General features: G+C 34.8%; 2 protein-coding genes across 2 annotated transcripts in view; one reads left to right on the forward strand and one right to left on the reverse strand.

Moving 5' to 3' along the window:
- The window catches only part of LOC137648637 (uncharacterized), a 657,712-nt gene extending 638,767 nt beyond the window's left edge, over window positions 1-18,945 (forward strand). Inside the window, exon 4 of the mRNA XM_068381627.1 lies at window positions 18,562-18,945. Coding sequence (XP_068237728.1) covers window positions 18,562-18,900 — 339 coding nt within the window. The 3' untranslated portion in view covers window positions 18,901-18,945. The remainder of the gene's footprint in view (window positions 1-18,561) is intronic.
- The window catches only part of LOC137648632 (protein tramtrack, alpha isoform-like), a 363,704-nt gene continuing 359,893 nt past the window's right edge, over window positions 17,685-21,495 (reverse strand). Inside the window, exon 5 of the mRNA XM_068381625.1 lies at window positions 17,685-17,830. Within this exon, the coding sequence (XP_068237726.1) occupies window positions 17,792-17,830 (39 nt within the window). The 3' untranslated portion in view covers window positions 17,685-17,791. The remainder of the gene's footprint in view (window positions 17,831-21,495) is intronic.

Genomic DNA, 21,495 nt, shown 5'->3' on the forward strand with positions numbered 1-21,495 from the left:
CCACATTGATTTTTCCAGTCACGGCCAGTGTGACTAAATCAGTAAGTTTAACCCTTAAGACCGTGGTCTTAATGAAGATGGTTCTGAGTTGCAGGCTTTGGAGCTCTAGACGAGGATCTGGCTCTACAGTGCTTGCTTAGCTCCTTCTGAGTGTAAAACCTCCTCCTAGGTAGATGTTTGGGGGCTGCTCTTCCTCTAGATTGGTCTCTTTTTTCCCTGGGGAGGGCAGCAAATACCCTTGCTACCCTATCAGGGCATCCCAAGGCCATTGTGGTGTGTCCTTTTTTGCAGTTAGGACATTTGGCTACTGTCGGTATGCCTGCAGCTTTCTTATCTATGCACTCCTGTGTGGGGTGTCTTTGGCTGCAGACCGTGCAGGTTGGGACCTTTGCCTGGCATTGGTCCTTATGATGCCCAAATTTCTGGCAATTGTAGCATCTTAGGGGATCAGGGTAGTACTTCTTGACCCAGAAGTTTCCAAAGATGCCCAGGTCGACTTTTTTTGGGTGAGGCCCTTTGAAGGTGACTAGGATGGCCTTGGTAAGGAAGCCAGCCTTATTTTTCATCCTTTCTGCCGCAGTAATGGTGGGCAGTTTCAACAGACGGCTCTCCATCATATCAGTTGGGTAGCCTACCACAACTGCTTTTTTAATCTTTTCTTCCTCTTTAAGCTCTTGCAGCCTAATGTCAGAGGTGCTCCTAAGAGTGATCAGGGCTCTTGCATCCCTGGTGGAGATGGTACACTGGCCCTGCCTGTTAGGTTTGGCAACCATTTGAATGTTCTTGTGTTTTAGTTCAAAGGCTGCAATAGCCTTAAATGCCTCCGATGAGTTTCCAGCCAGGACTCTGAAGAAATAGGTCTTATTCTCTCGAGCTGGCTGGTGGCTGTTCCCAACAGTAGGGTTGTTATCCTGATCAGCAGGCCTGGTGTCCATCTTGGGGTTGTTCCTTCTGGCTTGCTTTTTTCGTCTGTTAACTTCAGTCCAGGTTTGGCCTTCTTGTTCATCTGAATCCGTGTCCAGTTGGTTCCTTTTTCGGTTCTGAGGGTCGGTCAGGCAAGGGGTCAGGTCAGGGTGCATCTCTACTTCGCCAGAAGCCATGGCTTCTAACTCAATCTCTAGCAGTTCATTTACCGATCTCCAGGACAAGTCCTTGGTGGGAAGGAAGGTGAAGAGTTGATCAAAGATAGACAGTGTGTCTGGTGGGGTTGTCCAACCCTTTAAGCCCTAAGGCCCCAGACAAAGTTATAGTTATAGGTAGAAAAACGAAACACAGAATCTGAAATGGAATTATTATTAATGAGGGGAAATCCTAAACTATCCTATTGATAGAGCAGTGCAGAAACTAACTCTGTTTAGCTAGATACTAACCTGCACAAATAGCAGCTGGGGAGCCTCCTTACTGCATTCCAGCATCAAGATGGCCCAGCAGTCTACTCCTGCAGGTAGGGAGGTTTTGGGAATACAAAAACACAGTACACTCCTAACTTTTTATTGGAGCTAAGTCCTAACACCTATCTTGAAAGTCTGGCTTATTTATGCCAGTTAGCAAGGATCTATTCCTATTTCCTAAAGTCTAAAACCTTGGCTTATAGGCGCCAAGCCTATCAGTCCTGTGCCACTTGCCACAAACGGCGAGAGTGGGAAGTTTTGATCCTTGGGCCTTGTTTCAACTGGAGTTTTAAGACCACAACAGCTACCAGATTCTCCACAGGAGGATCTGTTAGTAAGGGAAGGTTATGTAGAGGATGGCAAAGTCTAACTTGTCAAAGACAATCTCTTATAGAAGGGGGCTGATAACAGCCAATTCAGGGGCAAGGCCCTTTTCAGTACAGCAGACAGCAGTCGGCAAAAATCGTCGAGAAATCGGCGAAAATCGCCGCCGAATTCGGCGAAAATCGGCGAAATCGGCGGCGGCGATCTCTCCAGGCAGCTGAAAATATCAGCTAAGTGAAGAGGGAGGCAGGCACCAGCAGCAGGCAGGGAGGGAGGCAGTAGTCAGCAGTCCAGGCAGCAAGCAGCAGCAGCAGCAGACAGGTCCTCTCTCAGTGGGAGCTGAGTGAGAAGTTGAGAACAGAGAGAGATCACGTTCGTTCGTTCGTTCGTGGAGTATTATAGCCAACTCTTCTTGTTGGCCCTTTCCCTTGGTCGGACGTGAGATCATTTCTCACTGTTGCTTATATATCGTCGTCCTGGGCGTGTCAAGCTGTCCTTAATCACGTGACGATTTCTTGGTTTTCGCGCCTCCTTTCGTCTTGGTCCCATCATCCCATGAGTCATTCGGAGAAGGGAACAGGACGCCGGGGGGATGTCTATCGAAAATATCACAAGAGTCAGCGCAATTCTATGAAAACAACCTCCTAACTCCTCGTTCGCACTTATGTCTCTCTACAATTCTTTCTATATTTTTTTCAATTACTACTAACTGCATTTGTCTCTCTATTTCTTATTAACTAAAAAAAGTCATGAATAAATGCATCAATAATATACATAAACCTTCTGCATATGCAAATAAACCATTTGTCTGACACACACATTATATATATATATATATATATATATATATATATATATATATATATATATATATATATATATATATATATATATATATATATATATATATATATATATATATATATATATATATATATATATATATATATATATTGTATATACACATATATATATTATGTATATATATGTATATATATATACAGTATATATATATATATATATATATATATATATATATATATATATATATATATATATATATATAATTAAAGATTGAGAAAGAACCCTATGAAGAAGACTGATGGAACGAGGCCTCTCCCCTCTAAGATCTTAATCCATCTTCTGTTTCAGGAATTCTTTAATCCACCCCGTCCAGGTAAAATGACCGAAATCGACAGATCTCCACACGATATATTGTGTCTCACCCGCAACTATCGTTTGGTTTTACTATAGCCATTGATTGGTTTGGTTTTTTTCAATCTTTCATTGAACTCAAATTGTAAAGATTCTATATTAGAGATCATAGTTCCAAAATACTTAAATAATTCTACCTCATTAATCCCCCTGCCAATGATATTTCGTTTTCCATTGCCTATTCCATTCAAATCATCTCTTTCTTTCTTCTATTAATCTTGAATCCAACCTCATGTGATATTTCATGCATTCTGGTAAGCAAGCATTGCTAATCCTGTGGTGTTCTGCTTATAAGGACAGTGTCATCATCGTACTCTAGGTCAGTTAATTTCCTATTACCAATCCAGTCCAATCCTTCTCCACCATCTGCAACTGTTCTATGCATTACAAAATCCATGAGGAGGATAAACAACATAGGTGACAATACATTCCCTTGGAATAATCCGCTGTTCACTGGAAATTCATTTGTTAGGACTCCATCAACTTTGCATTTGCATCATGTTCTAATTTAACTTTTACTTTCAATTTGAGCTTGTATACTGAACCCACAACACAACTATCTTTATACCAAGAGAAATTATGTTTTGGTGCTTGAGGAAGAGGAAAGACCCAGAGACGTTGGTTAAAATGGTAGAGATGATTTACAAAAGTAATAACAACTGTTGGAGAAACAGAAACCTTTGAAGTTAGTGCTGGATTACACCAGAGGTCAACATTAAGCCCATTTTTAATTGTGCTGGTTAAGGTTCTGTTAAGTGGAAATCAGAAATGGAGAGTCATAGGAGGTACTATATGCAGATGATATGATGATTACTGCTGAAAATGAGGAAATATGTAGAAAAGAGTAGTAGAGTGGCAAGAAACTTTGGAGAGCAGTGCCTTTAGGGTTAATGTTAATAAAACTAAGGTTATGGTGAGCAGTAAGGAAGGTCGGGGCATGATAGTCATGCATGAAAGCAGAAACTCTGTTATAAAACCGTTGGAACACTTTACATACTTGAGATCTACTTTAAGTCAGGAGAGTGACAGGAAAAAATACCCCAGAGGTAAAAATCGCCCGGAGGAATTAATCCCCCATGAAAAATACCCGTTAAAGAAAAAAGAACCAATATTATGAAAACATTTAAGAAAAATCGTTGTTACTGGAGAGTAAAATATATTTAGCCAGGAAATGATAAATAGCCCAGTATAAAAATAAAACTAATCAATTATTCAAGAAGAATAAAATAAATTTAAATAACTAATGAGTTTCATATTATGAAAACAGTGAAAAAATTAATCCTCATTATAATATAATGAAAAAAAAAATCAATCAAAAATCTATAATAAAAAAGAATATAAAAACACTGAGGAAAATCAAATTCAATAATGAGGTAAAGCATAATGTACTCAACCATAGCTAAAAAGGCTAAATATCTAAAAAATAATAATTTTTTTTTTTCATTTTAATTAATGATACCGTAACAGTCTGCTGTTTAAAATCTAAGATTAAAAGCTATCCCTTTTAAAGTCTAAATTAGGCCGATTTTCTACGTCTTCTATATCCAGCAAGGACTTGTGTGACATATACTGTACTTCTTGTAATGCCGGTTCTTTTCGAATGTCCAAATGCTATAGGAGAAGGAGGGGAAGATCAAGAGGGACAACTCAACGCCAGGACAACTATAAATCTATAAAACACACACACACACAAACACACACACATACACACACACAAACACACACACACACACACACACATATATATATATATATATATATATATATATATATATATATATATATATATATATATATATATATATATATATATATATATATATATATATATATATATGGTTTACTTGTCTCTTTTTAATGAACAATGGAATAACTTCTTTAATCCAAACTCTTGGGTCATTTTGAAAGCACACCTGGGTTGACAGTTTTAATCTATGGGTGAGCCAAGAAAAGGAAAAAAGGGTCAGCTAATAAGTCATTCACCCGGATTTGAACGGTCTAAGAATATAATCCTTTAATTTGATACTCTCTTTAAATGGTTTCCTTCACTATTTTTGTTTTCAACCACGTGGTGACAACAAAGTTGAAACTCTTTGACATAGCAGAGAAAAATTGTTATAAAAAGATTATCATATTAACAGAAATAATCTTAATTTTGATTTCAAATAAACTCATTTCTCAATTCGGATCAACTGAAGATTGGGGACCCCAACACTCGCTGGGGTCGCTTATCTTCAGGTGGAAAAAATTAGGGTCTTTTTTCTTCAGGTGAGGAATTTAAATTTAAGAATGGGATTAACAAGCTAACTAACCATTTTAGAAATTAATTATTATTAGTGTAACGACATGAGTGAGACTAACCAATAAAAGTGCTAACAAACATATTTAAGGTAGCAAATAGATTTTTTTTTAATTGACGGTATTTAAAAAAAAATTCTTATTTTTCTTTAATGGCTAAGAGACTAAACTGTCTTCTATACAAGATAATTATGTGTAAAAATTCCAATTTAAAGAGTATATTAAATTTAAAAGCAAAGTTTCTATTTGTAAGGACTCATTCTTTGCTAAATCTAAATTTCCACTACATAAGTGGATTCAGGATAATATTCTAAACATTTAAAAAAAATACATATGATTGATATTTATGTATACATTTTTTAGGGAAATCTGCATGAAGTATTTTGAGGCAAACCCTGATAAACTTGGTGGTAATGGCCTAATTGCGCAAATTGACGAGTCTTGCTTTGCACGCAAAAACAAATCTCACAGAGAAAGTGCACTAAATCGGCCAATATGAGTATTTGGAATGGTTGACTCTAGCATTAAGTGTTGAATATATGGTGATCGTTGAAACACGTGTTGCTGCAACTCTACATCCAATCATAGAAAAAAATGATGAGTGGAAAGCTTATTCAAAAATTCAAACACATCTAAGATTTCAGCAACAGACCGTAAATCACTCCCGTAACTTTATTGATTTAGAAACAGACCATCGAAAGTTATTGGAACAAGCATAAATTAAGGATTAAGACAACGCGTGGATGCAAGAGATAATTTTCAAATTCATATTTACAGCAATATATGTGGTTTGAAAGGCATGTTAATGGCAGGTTCAATTTTTTTTTTTTTTTTTTTTTTTTTGTACTGAAATTGCAAGATAATGCGCTTTTAATTGAATATGGATTGTTTGTAAAAATTTGTTCTTTTTAACATATATTAAGTAAAGTAGCTTTAATGAAAATATATTTTTTCCTTTTTTTTTCTATAGTATTATAAGCCAAAATAGATCACCTGGAGGCGTCAATAAGCTAGGGTCGCTTATATTCAGGTGAAGAAAATAAGGGTCTCTCTTCTTCAGGTGAGTGTAGTTGGGGTCCTTTATCTTCAGGAGAACTATTTGGGGTCGCTTATCTTCAGGTGATCCCTCAATTCTTATTGATTAAAAGACAGGATTCTTTACAAAGTACTTAGTTAACTAAGTTTAATAAAGTATATTTATATTGATGATTGTATTGTTTTAGAATTGATTTAATTAATGGACAAAAAAATTGTACAACAAAGGTTCACTTATCAAACGTGGTTATGGTGACTCTTCGTCAGATGAAGTTAGTTCTATCACAAAAGATTCAATGAATTCGTTATGACAGACGTCATTTTTCATATCTTCCTTTATAATGTCATCAGTATGCTTAATAGCCTTGACTCTATTTTCCTTGCAAAACTGAAACAAAGCCGTTTTTTATATGTTGGTTGCATCTGTGATACGTTTGATTGCTTGGTCAATTACATTTTCCTATTCCCATATTAAAAAACTGATACACATTGTATGCCATTTTTCTTTCTTCTGGGCGAAGAATATGACGCGGGGAACTCTCATGGTGTTTACGGAAGGCTATTGAGCTAGACAAAGAATGCCGAAGCTAATCTTCAAGCATTTTTAGGATTTGGACTATATATATATATATATATATATATATATATATATATATATATATATATATATATATATATATATATATATGTGTGTGTGTGTGTGTGTGTGTGTGTGTGTGTGTGTGTGTGTGTGTGTGTGTGTGTTTATAGTTTTACAGTTGTCCTGGAGTTGAGTTGTCCCGGTGTTGAGTTGTCCCGGTGTCGAGTTGTCCTGGCGTTGAGTCGGCGGTGTTGAGTTGTCCTGCACCCGGTGGAAGAAGATGCCTTTGATCGAAGGCATTGGATAGTGCACATCGGGCAACCGACCCCTTACTGTAGGGTTAACGGTGGCAAAGAAATTCGACAACCTTCTTGTCGTTCTAACTGAGGCTCATCGTGCCATATCTACATATTAATAACTGAGTATCCCAGATATATGTATTCTTTAATTCCAACCTGACCCCTGTAATCTCCAGCTGTCAGAAATTTAAGCATTATTGAGGATTTATAGTCCATCAAATTTCAACTGAAAGGTTGTTTTTCTCTGTGGGTTAGTACACTGAGCCACTTCTCTCATAGCTTTAAATCATTTCTTCCCAAAGTCTTTACCCGATATCCATTTAGACACGCAGTTAATTAAAATGACGGTACACATCCTATACACACCTTTTTATTAACGGACTCTGAGCTCATTTGCAGCGTTTCCATGTCTTTTTGACAGAATCTCAACATTTTAACCCACACCTGGTTGGGTCTCATTAATCTGTGGGTGGTCGGAATAAAGATAAGGGATTCCGCTTGAATGGTCAATGTATATACTGTAATCCTGTAATTGATACTCTCCCCTTGAATTTTTCCTTCTTTGTTTTTGTTTTCAAATATTTGCCTTTTTTATCATTTCATCAGCATAATCTACTCCTACGCCTATTAACACAAAGGGCCTCGGTTAGATTTCGCTAGCCTTTTCTATCTTTAGCTTTTAATTCAATACTTCTCCATTCATCATCCCCTACTTCGAGCTTCATAGTCCTCAGCCATGTAGGCCTAGGTCTCCCAACTCTTCTAGTTCCTTGTGGAGTCCAGCTGAACGTTTGGTGAACTAATCTCTCTTGGGGGAGTGCGAAGAGCATGGCCAAACCATCTCCATTCACCCTCTCATCATGAGCTTATTTTTATTATTTATTTTCTTTTAATCATCTGTCTTTGTACTAGCACCAGTTCTTGCTCCTTGAAGAGGCCGTAGAACGTTGAGATAAAACAGTTAAAACCAAGTAGATATAAAAAAGGATATTTTAATTATCACTCCTTTAAATGGTTTCCACACACACACATATAAATATATATATATATATATATATATATGTATATATATATATATATATATATATTTATATATATATATATATAATTATATATATATATATATATATATGTGTGTGTGTGTGTGTGTGTGTGTGTGTATGTATTTATATAGATAAGGCTACCGTGTTTTCATATAAATAAACTGTACTGAAAGTAAAAAACAAGAATTTACCCGCCACCAGAAATGACCCTTTTTGGCAGGTGTCTAATGAGGTTGGAGCTCCGCCCAGTTAATACCTGACCTCAGCCCAGGTAGCTGGTAAGGGAGTGTCATTGTTCTCTAATTCTCTATATGTATGTTCGTACGTTTACTTTCCCTATAAAATGTAAAGAAACCTCTCTCAATAAATCAGTCCTCTGAAGAAGTATCACGAAACTAGTCAGGACTTACTCGTATATTTCGTATTTTCATTTTCCCTGTGGTTCTTCTGCATCTGAGCATCACGTTTTCCTGTGATTTTTACGCATACATACATAAATACATAACTAATGAGACTAAGAGAGAAAGTAAGTTTGTCTATTCTTTCTTTTGGGGACTTTATTCCTCGGGTATTTTTTCCCAGAGGGATTTTTCCACAAGGATTATTCCCTCAAGGGTAATTTTTACTTAGGGGGGATTTTTTCCTAGAATCAGTCAGGAGGGAGGATGTGAGTTTGAAATTGAGAGAAAAATAAAAGCAGCCTTGGGAAAGTGGAGGGAGGTAGCGGGAGTGGTATGCGATAATAAAATGGCAATCAAGCTAAAAGTCAAGATCTATAGCACAGTAATGAGGCAGGTTGATGTATTGATTGGAAACATGGTTTCTAAGACAAAAGGAGATAGTAAAGTTTGAGAGAAGAGAGATGAGAATACCGAGGTGGATTACAGGATTATCAATGCTTGAAAGACTGGAAAATGATAAGATAAGAAGAATGGCAGGTATAGTAAAGATTACTGAGATGATAAGAGTGTCATGATCAACTGAGATGGTGTGGCCCCATGTTGAGGAGGGATGGTGGGAGGGAGTGAGGAGGGTTTCGGAGGAACCAGTTATTGGCGGGGAGGGGGAAGATCAATAGGGAGACGGAGAACTAGATGGCAAAATAAGGTGAAGTATGATCTGGAGAGAAGAGGTTTGGTGGAAGAGGATACCTTTGAAAGAAGGCATTGGAGAGGGCGCACCGGGCAATCGAGGGGTTGTGGTGGCCGATGTGGTAATGTCCCTGACTGGTGAAAGCCAGACCAGGGTTCGAATCCTGCTCAAACTCGTTAGTTTCTTTTGGTCACTGCAACCTCACCATCCTTTTGAGCTAAGGATTGGAGGGTTTGGGGGAGCCTATAGTATTGGATATGGTGTTGGTGATAAAAGTTAAATACTGCCCTCAAACATACCTGGAATAATTATACAGTAGTTAGATGAGAATGATTCTTTTATCCCTGTATCTTCGCCGACTTGTCTTCTGAAACTTATCAAAATATGTTTAATCTTGCTCAGCTTACATTTCTGCTCTACAGTAACAACTTTAGACTCTCGAGTGAGAATATGTAAACAAAACTCTTACACTTACAAAAATAACAAATGAGCATCGCTCTCAAAAAGATCAGATCCTACTCAATACAAAAGTAAGAAGAATCACATCTTAACTTTAGGACAATAAATTAATGATTAAATCCTTCATAACATACGCTACTACACTTATACTCTATGTCCTAACATGTTCTATCAATGCAATACTGAGCAACATTACTTTTAACACATGTAGCGTATATAGTATTACAGTACAAAATACATAACAGTCTCCTCCCCCTTAACTTAACTTTATAAAAAACTTTACAAATCTAATCTCTCAGGGGTTTCCCTCTATTCATCCTATAGGGAAGTACTCTAACTTCATCCTGTACTGGTACATGAATAGATTCTGGATCTACATCTGATGTTTGAGCATCTTGATTAATTTTTTATTTAACTTCTTCTGAAAATTTTTTATCTCTAACATTCACATGATCTACAGGATTTTTATTTAACGGCTGTAATTGATCAACATGACGTTTTACGATATTTCCACCAACTTGAATATCATAATGTAAATTTCCTATCTCTTTTACAATTTTTCCTGGTACCCACTTTTCTGGAGTATTGTATGAACTTACCATGATATTAGAATAAGGGGAAAAATGTTTTACTTTTGGGAGATTTTCTAATTACTTATACCCTTTTTCTTCTAAACCATTTTGCAAACTTGGATACAACAAATCTAACTTACACCTAATCCTCTTCCCTATCAACAAATTTGATTGTGTCACACCTGTTGTGCTGTGCGGTGTTGTTCTATAAGACAATAAAACTTTGTCACATTGAGAGATATGTTATTTTTATGTACTTTTCTGCACTTCATGTTATGCTTAAATGTTTGAACAAATCTTTCGGCATCTCCATTCGTGGAAGGATGATACATTGCTAAAAATGGATGTTGAATACCATTTACTTCACAAATCTCTTTGAATTCCTGTGAGGTAAACTGTGGACCATTATCAGTTACAATTCTTTCAGGAATTCCGTGTCGAAAAATTTTTCATTAATTCTTGAATTGCGGTGTAAAATGTTGTCTTCATTGGAATTACTTCTGGCCACTTATAGTATGCATCTACAACTATCAAAAACAAATAACCTAAGAAAGGACCTACAAAATCTATGTGCACTCTTTGCCATGGATACTTGGGTAATTCCCACTGGTGCATTCTAGCAAATTGAGGATTGTTCTGTTGCATAAGTCAATAAATAAAATTTCTTACAAATAATTGAATATCTCCATAAACACCTGGCCACCAGACAAAAGTCCTGGCAATAGATTTTGATCTGACAATACCTTGGTGATCAGCATGCATTTCAGACAAAACTTTATTCCTAAGTTAACTAGGAATAATCAATCTTGACCCTTTCATTATACAACCTTGTGCTATACTCAATTCATTCCATATATCTTTATAGGCTTTACAATTTACCTCATTTCCACATAAGTTCCTACCTGTCATTAACTCTCTGAAACCTTACTACGTATTGGGTCTTTCTTGGTATTGTGTGTAATGGGTACATCATATACTGAAACTAGCAGTAGACTGTCATCATACTCTTCTGGTGCTTTGTCTACTGTAAATCTAGATAAAGCATCTGCATTACCCATCTTTGACGTAGGACGATATTCTATATTATAATTATATGCGGCTAACGTAATTGCCCAACCTTGTAGTCTTGCAGTTGCCAACGTAGGTAAACTTGCTTTTGGACCCAATATTGTTAATAGAGGTTTATAATCTGTAACAAGTGTGAACTTTTTCCTTCCGTAAAGATACATATAAAATTTCTTAACTCCATATACTAATGCTGAACATTCTTTTTCTATTTGAGAGTAATTCCTTTCTGCCTTATTCAATACTCTAGAAGTGAAAGCAATTGGCTTTTCTGTTCCATCTGTCATTACATGAGATAATACTGCACCTAAACTTATGGTCGATGCATCACAGACTAATTTAAAGGGGCCGGCCGACTAATGCCTAATTTTAATGACAGGACTTCGACATTCATACCACATAATAAGGTGACTTAGGACATCTCCAAACTGCATAGGATTTTTGCCTCTGACACCAGGGCGATTTATCCTGAAAATTAGCGTTTTTCAAATTTTATCTAATCCCTAGGTAATTATTACTAAGATCTGGGATTACTACCTCCAATATTGAGAGTTTTTTCTAAAAGTAATTTTATTGCCAGATATGATTTTTTTCATTATGTTAAAAAAGAACCCTATAAGTCAGGAAAAAAAATTAAGAGAAAAATTATGAAAAAAAAATTGGAAAAAGGGCTTCATTTCATTGTTTTATAATGTATTTGTAAGTTATATACTAAATTTCAATGTTAAATCTTTAAAACTAAGGGAGACTATTGAATTTGAAGGTCAATAGGTACAGTTTTGAGATACAGGCATTCAAAGTTTTTCTTTGTATTTTTACAAAGTCAATATTAATAAATCCCGATTATTATGAATTTTATGTTTTTTTTTTTGAGGGGGGGTTATTAATAAAAGGAAACAAAGTTATTTATCATAATTTACTACTAAATAAAGATCCTTTTGCTCAATATTTTGCTTCTTTTGGCTCCTATCAGGCAAGACGGCCTCTCCTCTATCCACAACAATCAAAGTCTCTCTCTCTCTCTCTCTCTCTCTCTCTCTGCACTACCGATATTACCCTCTTCTGAACTCTTAATAAAGCTAATTTTCTTCTTCCTTATGTTAGCAAGATGATGAAACTGTCTTTTCCCCTATGAAATGATAGAATTCTTGCCGAAAACAAGAAAAACAAACGTAATAATGAGTTAATGTCAGAGGGCGTTCAGATTTCTGTGTATTTTTACAAAGACAATATTAATAAATCCTGATCATTAAGAATTTTATGTTCCTTTGTGTATATTGACAAACTAAAACAAAGTTATTTATCTTAATTTACTCATAAACGAAGATCCTTTTGCTCAATACCTTGCTTCTTTTGCTCGTATCAGGCAAGGCCGTCGCTTCTCCATCCACCAAATTCTCTCTCTCTCTCTCTCTCTCTCTCTCTCTCTCTCTCTCTCTCTCTCTCTCTCTCTCTCTCTCTCTCTCTCTGCACTACCGATATTACTCTTTCTGAACTCTTAATAGAGCGAATTTTCTTCTTCTTCATGTTAGCAAGATGTTTAAATTGTCTTTTCCTCTTTGAAATGACAAAGTTCATACCAAAAACGAGAAAAACAAACGTAAAAATGAGTAAATGTCAGAGGTCAACCCCAGTAATGTATTCTCTCTCAGTTTGTGATAGGACTGAAGGGCCAGACCTAGGTGTTAAAATTTCCCTAAAATGACTGATTAAATTTCCCTGTTTGACAAACAATTTCCCTATATATATATATATATATATATATATATATATATATATATATATATATATATATATATATATATATATATATATATATATGTATGTATGTATGTATGTATATATATATATATATATATATATATATATATATATATATATATATATATATATATATATATATATATATATATACACATATATATATGTATATATATATATATATATATATATATATATATATATATATATATATATAGCAAAGAAAAGAAAATAATTGTATACATATATATATATATATATATATATATATATATATATATATATATATATATATATATATATATATATATACATAATGTGTATATACATATATATATATATATATATATATATATATATATATATATATATATATATATATATATATATATATATATATATATATATATACAGTATATGTATATATAAATATATATATATATATATATATATATATATATATATATATATGTATATATATATATATATATATATATATATATATATATATATATATATATATATATATATATATATATGCGTAGAATATAGAAATCCCCTTGTGATGGTATGGACATGAGTCATGGTATGACAATGAAACAATCTCCAATAGATTTAGTAGATTTGAGAATAAAGCCCTCAGAAGGATATTGGGAGTTGAAGGGCAGGACAGGATTAGAAATGAAGCTATAAGAAAGATTACTCGAGTACCATATGTGGATGAGATCATAATGAGGGGTATATGTAGATGGTTTGGGAATGCTTTTCTCACTCCCAAGAGAGTTTAGTTCACAAAACGCTTAACTGGGCTCCACAAGGCACTAGAAGAATTGGAAGACCCAGACCTACATGGCTTAGGACTATAAAGTGCAAAATAGGAGATGATGAATGGAGAAGTACTGAATTAAAAGCTCAAGACAAATACAACTGGCGAAATCTAACTGAGGCCCTTTGCGTCAATAGGCGTAGGAGGAGATGATGATATATATATATTTCAAATAAGCCATATATATTAATACATTAAAGTCGGGATTCTCTTAACGACCTCGGGATCAGAGCCCCAGGCGAAATCACTCAAAGACTATAGTATCTGACCGGCCAGGTTTCGAACCCTGGTCCAGAATACTTGTATGGCATTGACCATACCACTCGGCCACGAAATCTGAAAAACACGTTTTGAATATGCAAAACGTATCATTCATATATATATATATATATATATATATATATATATATATATATATATATATATATATATATATATATATATATATATATATATATATATATATATAGCTAAACTAGTAATTAATTACCTTATTGTTGATTTTTTTTGTATATATCATCGGTCATCAGTCTCTGTTGGGCATGTGTTATTACCATGTTTTCAGAAGACGAGGTTTCCAATGTTCTCTTAGCATGTAGCATTCAATTTAATGTCTCGGTGCTCAGTGAATTTTTCGTTTTGGTTTTCATCAAGTTCACTTGTAAAAAAAAAAACTCTCTCAACGCTTGCACTAGAATGAGGCAAGCATAATAGGTTTTTCATGAAATTGCCAATAAGTGGAAACAAAGGTGTTTCGTCACCTTTCTCGACATCTCATGATCTTCTGCGACTCGTGAAAATTATAAAGATGTCATTTTTCACAATTTCTTTTACATTAAAATGTATTAATTATAAAAATTTACAATAATAGAAGAAATACTGCATTTTCTTGTAGGGAATAATGTTTATGGTTTATTGAGTTACTTTAACTAATTACCCTGTAACTGAAAGTAAGAGTAATTTTGACAAAATATTTCGTGTACGCATTCTCAATTGCCATACGAAGCTCGGTGAATTTTTTTTCGTATTTTGTGTTTCCCTTCCTATAACCCCATATATTGGCATTCCGGCCGGCCCCTTAACTGGTAAATCCATTTGATAATGTAATAGAAATGTAAGTGAAGTTATTTCCGGCTTGATTCTTTCAAAAGACTCCTGACAATATTTTGTCCAATTCCATTCTACACCCTTATTCAGTAAGTTATACAATGGATGTGCAATTGTAGATAAATTCTGAATTAAATTTCCATAAAATGTTACCAAACCTGAAAATTATTATAATTCCTTAACATTTTCTGATAACTTTGTTGATTTCACTCATTTAATTTTCTCATTAGTCTTGTGAATACCTTTGCCATTAATTATAAAACCTGAGTATTCAACTGAATCAACTTCCAAAATACATTTGTTTTTATTAACTCGAATATTATGTTCCTTCAACTTCTTCAGAACTGCCCGTGATTTTTCTCTATGTTCTCTTTTATCTTTATCATAGACTATCATCTATGAAAATGAATACGCCTTGCATTCCTGAGAAAAAAATCTTATCCATAGTTTGTTGCCATATAGCTGGACTGCTTGCTACTCCATAAGGCAATCTCTTTGGCCTATACAAACCTGAGGATGCATTTACAGTACAGAGTTCTCGTGATCATCCATGGGAAGCTGTTGAAATGCTTGTCTAGGATATAACTTTGAAAATACAGTACATCCTGACATAGTTGCAAACACGTTTTTTGGATTTGGTTATGGATGTTGAGCTACCTGAGGCTGTGGATTCAACATTACCTTGTAATCCACATAACATAACCTGACCATTTTCCTTCACAATAAGAACTAATGGTGTAGCCCAGTCTGAGTATGTAACTTTTTCCCAAGAACCTTCACTTTCTAACCTTTTGATTTCTGTTTCAACTGCACTTTGAAATGCATATGGTACTGGTCTTGGAGCAAAATATCTAGGAGTACTATCTAATTTCAAAACAAAAATTGTCTTTACATTCTTTACTGTACCAACTTTATCTTCAAAATACTTCTTGAAACTCTTATAGAATAGTATCCAAAGATACTTCATTCTTGTATTCATTTTGTGTACCTGTAAGCTTCAAAATACTAGGCCAATCTAATTTCAAATAATGTAACCAATACAAATCTAGTAGTAAAGTTTGTCCTTTGCCTTTAACTACAGTTAATGGCATTCTGTCTAACTTCTGATCTTTATACTGTACTTTAACGTTCGAAGCACCTTTTACCTGAATATCAAAACCATTTTAACCTTTCAAAACTCTATTTGTACCTTCTAATAACAAATTAGTTATGGTTTTAGCTGTTTTCTCAGACATTGATAAATCAGGTGCTGTGTCAACTTGCATTACAATATGTTTACCATTCATGATCACTTCTACCAATATGTTTCTTTGCACCTTTGTTGACAGAATCAATGCAAAAAGCAAAATCAGTTTCTGACCTAACCTGATTATCATGAACATTTTCCGCATTATTCTACTGGCTTATAGTATCAACTGCTGCATTTATTTTCTTTGTGTACTGTTTAGGGAATCTACAAACATTTGAAAAATATCCCATCTTTCTACAATTCTGGCATGTTTGTCCTGTAGCAGGGCATTTCCTTTCTTCGTATGCAAAATGATCAGTTTTACTACACCTATAGCATTTGGGTTTTTCCTGTTACTTCTGTGTATAGGTCTGATTCTGATATTTGTGAGCATTAGAGTTCGGCAATTTCCTATGACAAGGCTTTGACGTATTCTTCCCTTGATTCTCATTGTCTTTCAACTTTGAGCCTATCTTGCTAATTTTAGAATTTTCCATTTTATTGCTTGTAGAATTACCTATTATATTACTTTGCCTATTTGATGTTTCTAGAGCTCTGCTCATAATCAATACCAGTATCTTCTCTAGTGTTAAATCTTTATCTTGCAATAATTTTTTTCTTAGCCCTTGTGATGTGCAATGGGCAATAACTTGATCGATGATAACATTTTCTAACTAGAAATTCACATGAAACAGGTAAATTTTCAAGTCTAGTCACAAATGCATCTAGGCTTTCTTGGCCTTTCTGATAAGCCTGTGCTGTAAATTGATACCTTTCAACAAATTCATTGATCTGATGGGCAAAATATGTGGCAAGAGCCTTAATCGTAGCTTCACTAGTGTCATCGGTAGGTTGTAGTGTCTTAAACACTTTCCGAACCTCTCTACCGGCTGTGTGCAGTAATAATACCTTCTTCTGTGCATCTTTCACACTACCTAAAGCTTCAATGTAAATCTTAAATTCCTTACACCACTGTTGCCATCGTATTGCAATAGAATTGGGATCAGCAACAATGCTGAACTTCTCTGGATGCTGAATGTCCAGGGGCCTTTAGACTTCTCACCTGAATTAGGTTAGGCAAATGAAATCTACAAAATTAACTCGTACTTACTAACAAAGTCAATTCTAACCTAATTTCTATGCTAATTGCACCTTTTGTGTGTTTGTGCAACCAACTTAGAAGTTCTACACTTTTTGTTTTATGTAAACTATCATTGGGTTATGGTGATATTTTACCACCTAATGCCTACTGGTAACAAATTTCAGTCCTGCCTTACTTGGTCGTAACAAATAAAACAATATATGTTTGCTGCTTTCTTGACATTAAGTTGAATATAAAAATGTGTTGTGGCATTCCTCTGGTTTACTGCATTCCTGCTGCGTGGGGTTGCATCTAGTTGTCTTCCTGCTGCATAGGACTACATCTTCTGGCTGGCTCTTCTTCTGTTGCTGCTTCTCTGCACGGGTTTTGATTTCTGTCAGCAAATATGTGATGTTTAGCCTACATTACACTTACATGATATCAGCTCACTCACCTGGAATAACAATGTTGATTATTAGTTAAGAAGATTCCTATCCCAGCATCTTTGCCAACTTGTCTTCTAAGCTGGATGGGATATAATCAGAGACTTCTTATTAAAATACTTTTAATTTCGATCAGGCAAACATCTCTGATCTTCTCTAACAACTTGTAAGTTTTGAGTGAGAATATGTAAACAAAACTTGTACACAAAAATACAAAAATAACAAATGAACATCACTTTATAAAAGATTGGATCCTACTGCAATACAAAAGTAAGAAGAATCACTTCCTAACTTTAGGAAAATCAATTAAAGATTAAATCCTTCATGACATACGCTACTACACTTATTTTCTATGTCAAAACATGTTCTATCAATGCAATACTGTGCAACATTACTCTTAATACACGTAGCACATATAGTATTATAGTACAAAATGCATAACAGATACATACGTAAAAATTTACCTTATAGGTTGCATCATAATTAGAGTTTCCCTGTTTGGTTTCACTTTCTCATCCACCTGATCTATTTCCGAATATCAAAAAAAAAAAATTAAATATATTGATAATCATAAAACAGGTAACAAGAAACTGAATAATGTAAATCAATAATGATAAATTTACGTAATTTTTTATTCAAAATCCCAAAACCTTATCTAATTATAGCAGAAATGTCTATCTAACTCACCTCCTTAAATAAAAACAAATGAACAACTAATCAATTAACTTTCTGGATCCTACAGGTAGACGTGGTGGACGAAGGACGCGAGACACAAGTGTCATGGGGTGAGGGATTCCTACTGGTCTTTTCACTGACATCCCACGATTCCTTCGCCGCCCTGAGTCGACTGCGTCGCGTCATCCTAGAGCTAACCCCTGGAGCCCCACGGCCAATGGTTGTCGTGGGCAACAAGGCTGACCTCAGCCACGCCCGTCAGGTCAACGACCAAGAAATCAGGGAACTGACGGACTGCTGGGGATGTGACTATTTCGAGGTGGCTGCTCCCGAGCCTTGGGATGTGGTGGTGAGGCCCTTCACGGCTCTCTATCAGTCTATATTCGAGAGCCGGAACACTCTATGACGTAACAATAACTGCGACACTAGATGAATCATGTTTGGCGATGTCAGAGATAGCTGGGAAACCAGATGAGTGACCAGGGATAAATGAATATAGATAAATAAGACAAAAATTTGTTATGCCTTCTTCATTAATGGTATTCAGAAAGTGATCATGTGCACTTATTGAACTATGACCATCGATGAGTTAAATGTGATATTTTCTAATGGAAAATTAAGAAAAATAAAATACTATATAGATTTGGTTACCACTCTTATTACTGGTATTATTAAAAAATGTGAACACACATTTACCATACTTAAGTTATATGTCACGTTTCCTTCAATTTTGAAAAAAAAAATATTCAAAATAATTTCCCGCATGTTCTTCCCCAAGACTCCTGTGTCGTGCACTAACGTATGGACCGTGGTCAAATTTGGACCATGCTGTTGGCAGCCCATATATAAGTGAGTTGTTCATGTGCGTGGAGCAGTGAGTTCATACTTGTAGAAAGGTGGATAAACACCATGCTGGAGAGGGGACACCGATGATGATGTGATGACTGTAGCTAGAAAAACTACAGTTCAGTAAAGTAATGAGAACTGACACAATCTGGAGTTGAAGTCTAGGGGTGCTGGCTTCCATGCTTCAATACATGCTAAACCCAACCCCTCTTCGGTCCTGAAGAAATTTTCTTTCCTTATAGGAGCTCCTCTCTCTACGAGAGCCAGAGTGTCTTGGCCGAGGCAGCCAGCTTGGACCATGGCATGGTCATGATATAAACGAATTCATCACCAGTTGGTACCAAAAGCAACCATGAAATCAAAGTTAAGAAAATTGCTTAAGTAATTTATCTATTCATTTAAACTCTAGAGTCTATCCTGCTCGTGACTTGCTACACTGATAGCGACTTTCTTTCCATGCCTTGTCAATCCCATGTATGAGGGTATTGAAATTTACACACGTTGAGATGCTATATTATACAAAATTGTACGAACATACATAGCTGTTGGAGTTGGACCAACAACACATGAATATTAGCCTATCGGCCTACCTTCCACCAACCATTGCTAATGACGAGTAATAGTGACCATACAAAATGCAGCATTTAGTCAAGACTATAATAGTCATGCTCAATTATTCTACGTTTAAATAATCACCGTCCTTATAAGTCACTGTAACACGAGGAAAATATGATAATCGTTGGAAGAAAATGGAAATACTGTTAGATATAGTTTGATTTCTGACCTCACAATTTACCTGGGAAAATAAGACTTGTATGCTTAGCCTACCTGAGAAACATCCCTCCATTTCTTCTTGAAGAATTGCAATGTCCATTTCTGCAATCGCAAGCAGTGCCTAGTGCCATAGTCATTCTAAATGGGAGAAAATATTTCACGATAAACACAGAGACATTTAAATCTGTTCGCGTTCCAAGATGGCGCCATTATTGTTATTACATTGCAGCGTCGCTAGCGGCAAAGCAAAATACGTGGCGTCTACTAAGCAGGACAAAATTAACTTTATCCATGTTTTATCTAACGAAATATATTTTGAAAACTACATAAACAGCGCCATTTCTTTGAAAGGTAATATGTGGTAATCTCCCAATAACCTGCATTTCTCGTAATTCATTTATTCTAATTTTTTTTTATTGTAAATGGTAGTTGCCTTCCCTTTATCTAAGTCTCTTCCCACATTCTCTCTCCCTTTATTTTACTTAAATAAATTTCCCATTTATGCTAAGTTTAATGTTATTTCATACATTTACGTTTAGGAATGACAGATGTATTAAGGGGTCACAAGGAAGCAGCAATGCCCAAGCGTAAAGGAATTTTCGTTTGACCTAATTCAAACTGATATTTAAATGCTGTTCTCAACTTGTTCAATAAAAGTTAAAAACATACTAGACTTTATTATACACCACATTCTTACTTACTAAAAGCAAAGTTTTGATATTTGAAATGTTTTGATTTGATTACATATTAGTTAATTTCGTAATAGTTACTTTTTCTCATTTGAATTACCAAGTGTGTTTCGGATTAAGGCCTGAATCAGCAGTTGGACTTTATTATTATTATCATTGTTATTGTTGTTGTTGTTGTTGTTGTTGTTGTTGTTATTGCTAGCTAACCTACATTCCATGTTGTAAAAAGTAAGATTCTATAAGCCTAAGTGCTCCAACAGGGAAAAAGAGCCCAGTAAGGAAAAGAAATATGTAAATAAACAAATTACAATAAAAAGTAACAAACAATTAATATGAAATATTTCACTAAAGAGAAGAATGACACATTCCATTAAAAGAAACAATATCTGTCTTCAGCCAACTAAACCCAAATCTGATTAAACATTTGACAAAGTATGTAATTTCAGGGTATGGCACATTTTACTTGTTTTGCAAATAATTCTTCTTATCCTTTTAGGTAAAACCAACAATTAAAAACTCCAAGGTTAATTAAATTACTACAAATTTCGTATTAGCTTTCATTCACTTTGTTCACCTTACAAAGTATATACATAGCCTACACAAAAACAATCTATGTAAAATTACCACAACCTTAGATATTTGGAGTGAAGTTAGGCCTGTAAGCGAATTTCAAAAGAAAAGCTTAGGAATCT

Source organism: Palaemon carinicauda, chromosome 10 (genome assembly GCF_036898095.1).
Source record: "Palaemon carinicauda isolate YSFRI2023 chromosome 10, ASM3689809v2, whole genome shotgun sequence".
In the NCBI taxonomy this organism is placed as follows: domain Eukaryota; kingdom Metazoa; phylum Arthropoda; class Malacostraca; order Decapoda; family Palaemonidae; genus Palaemon; species Palaemon carinicauda.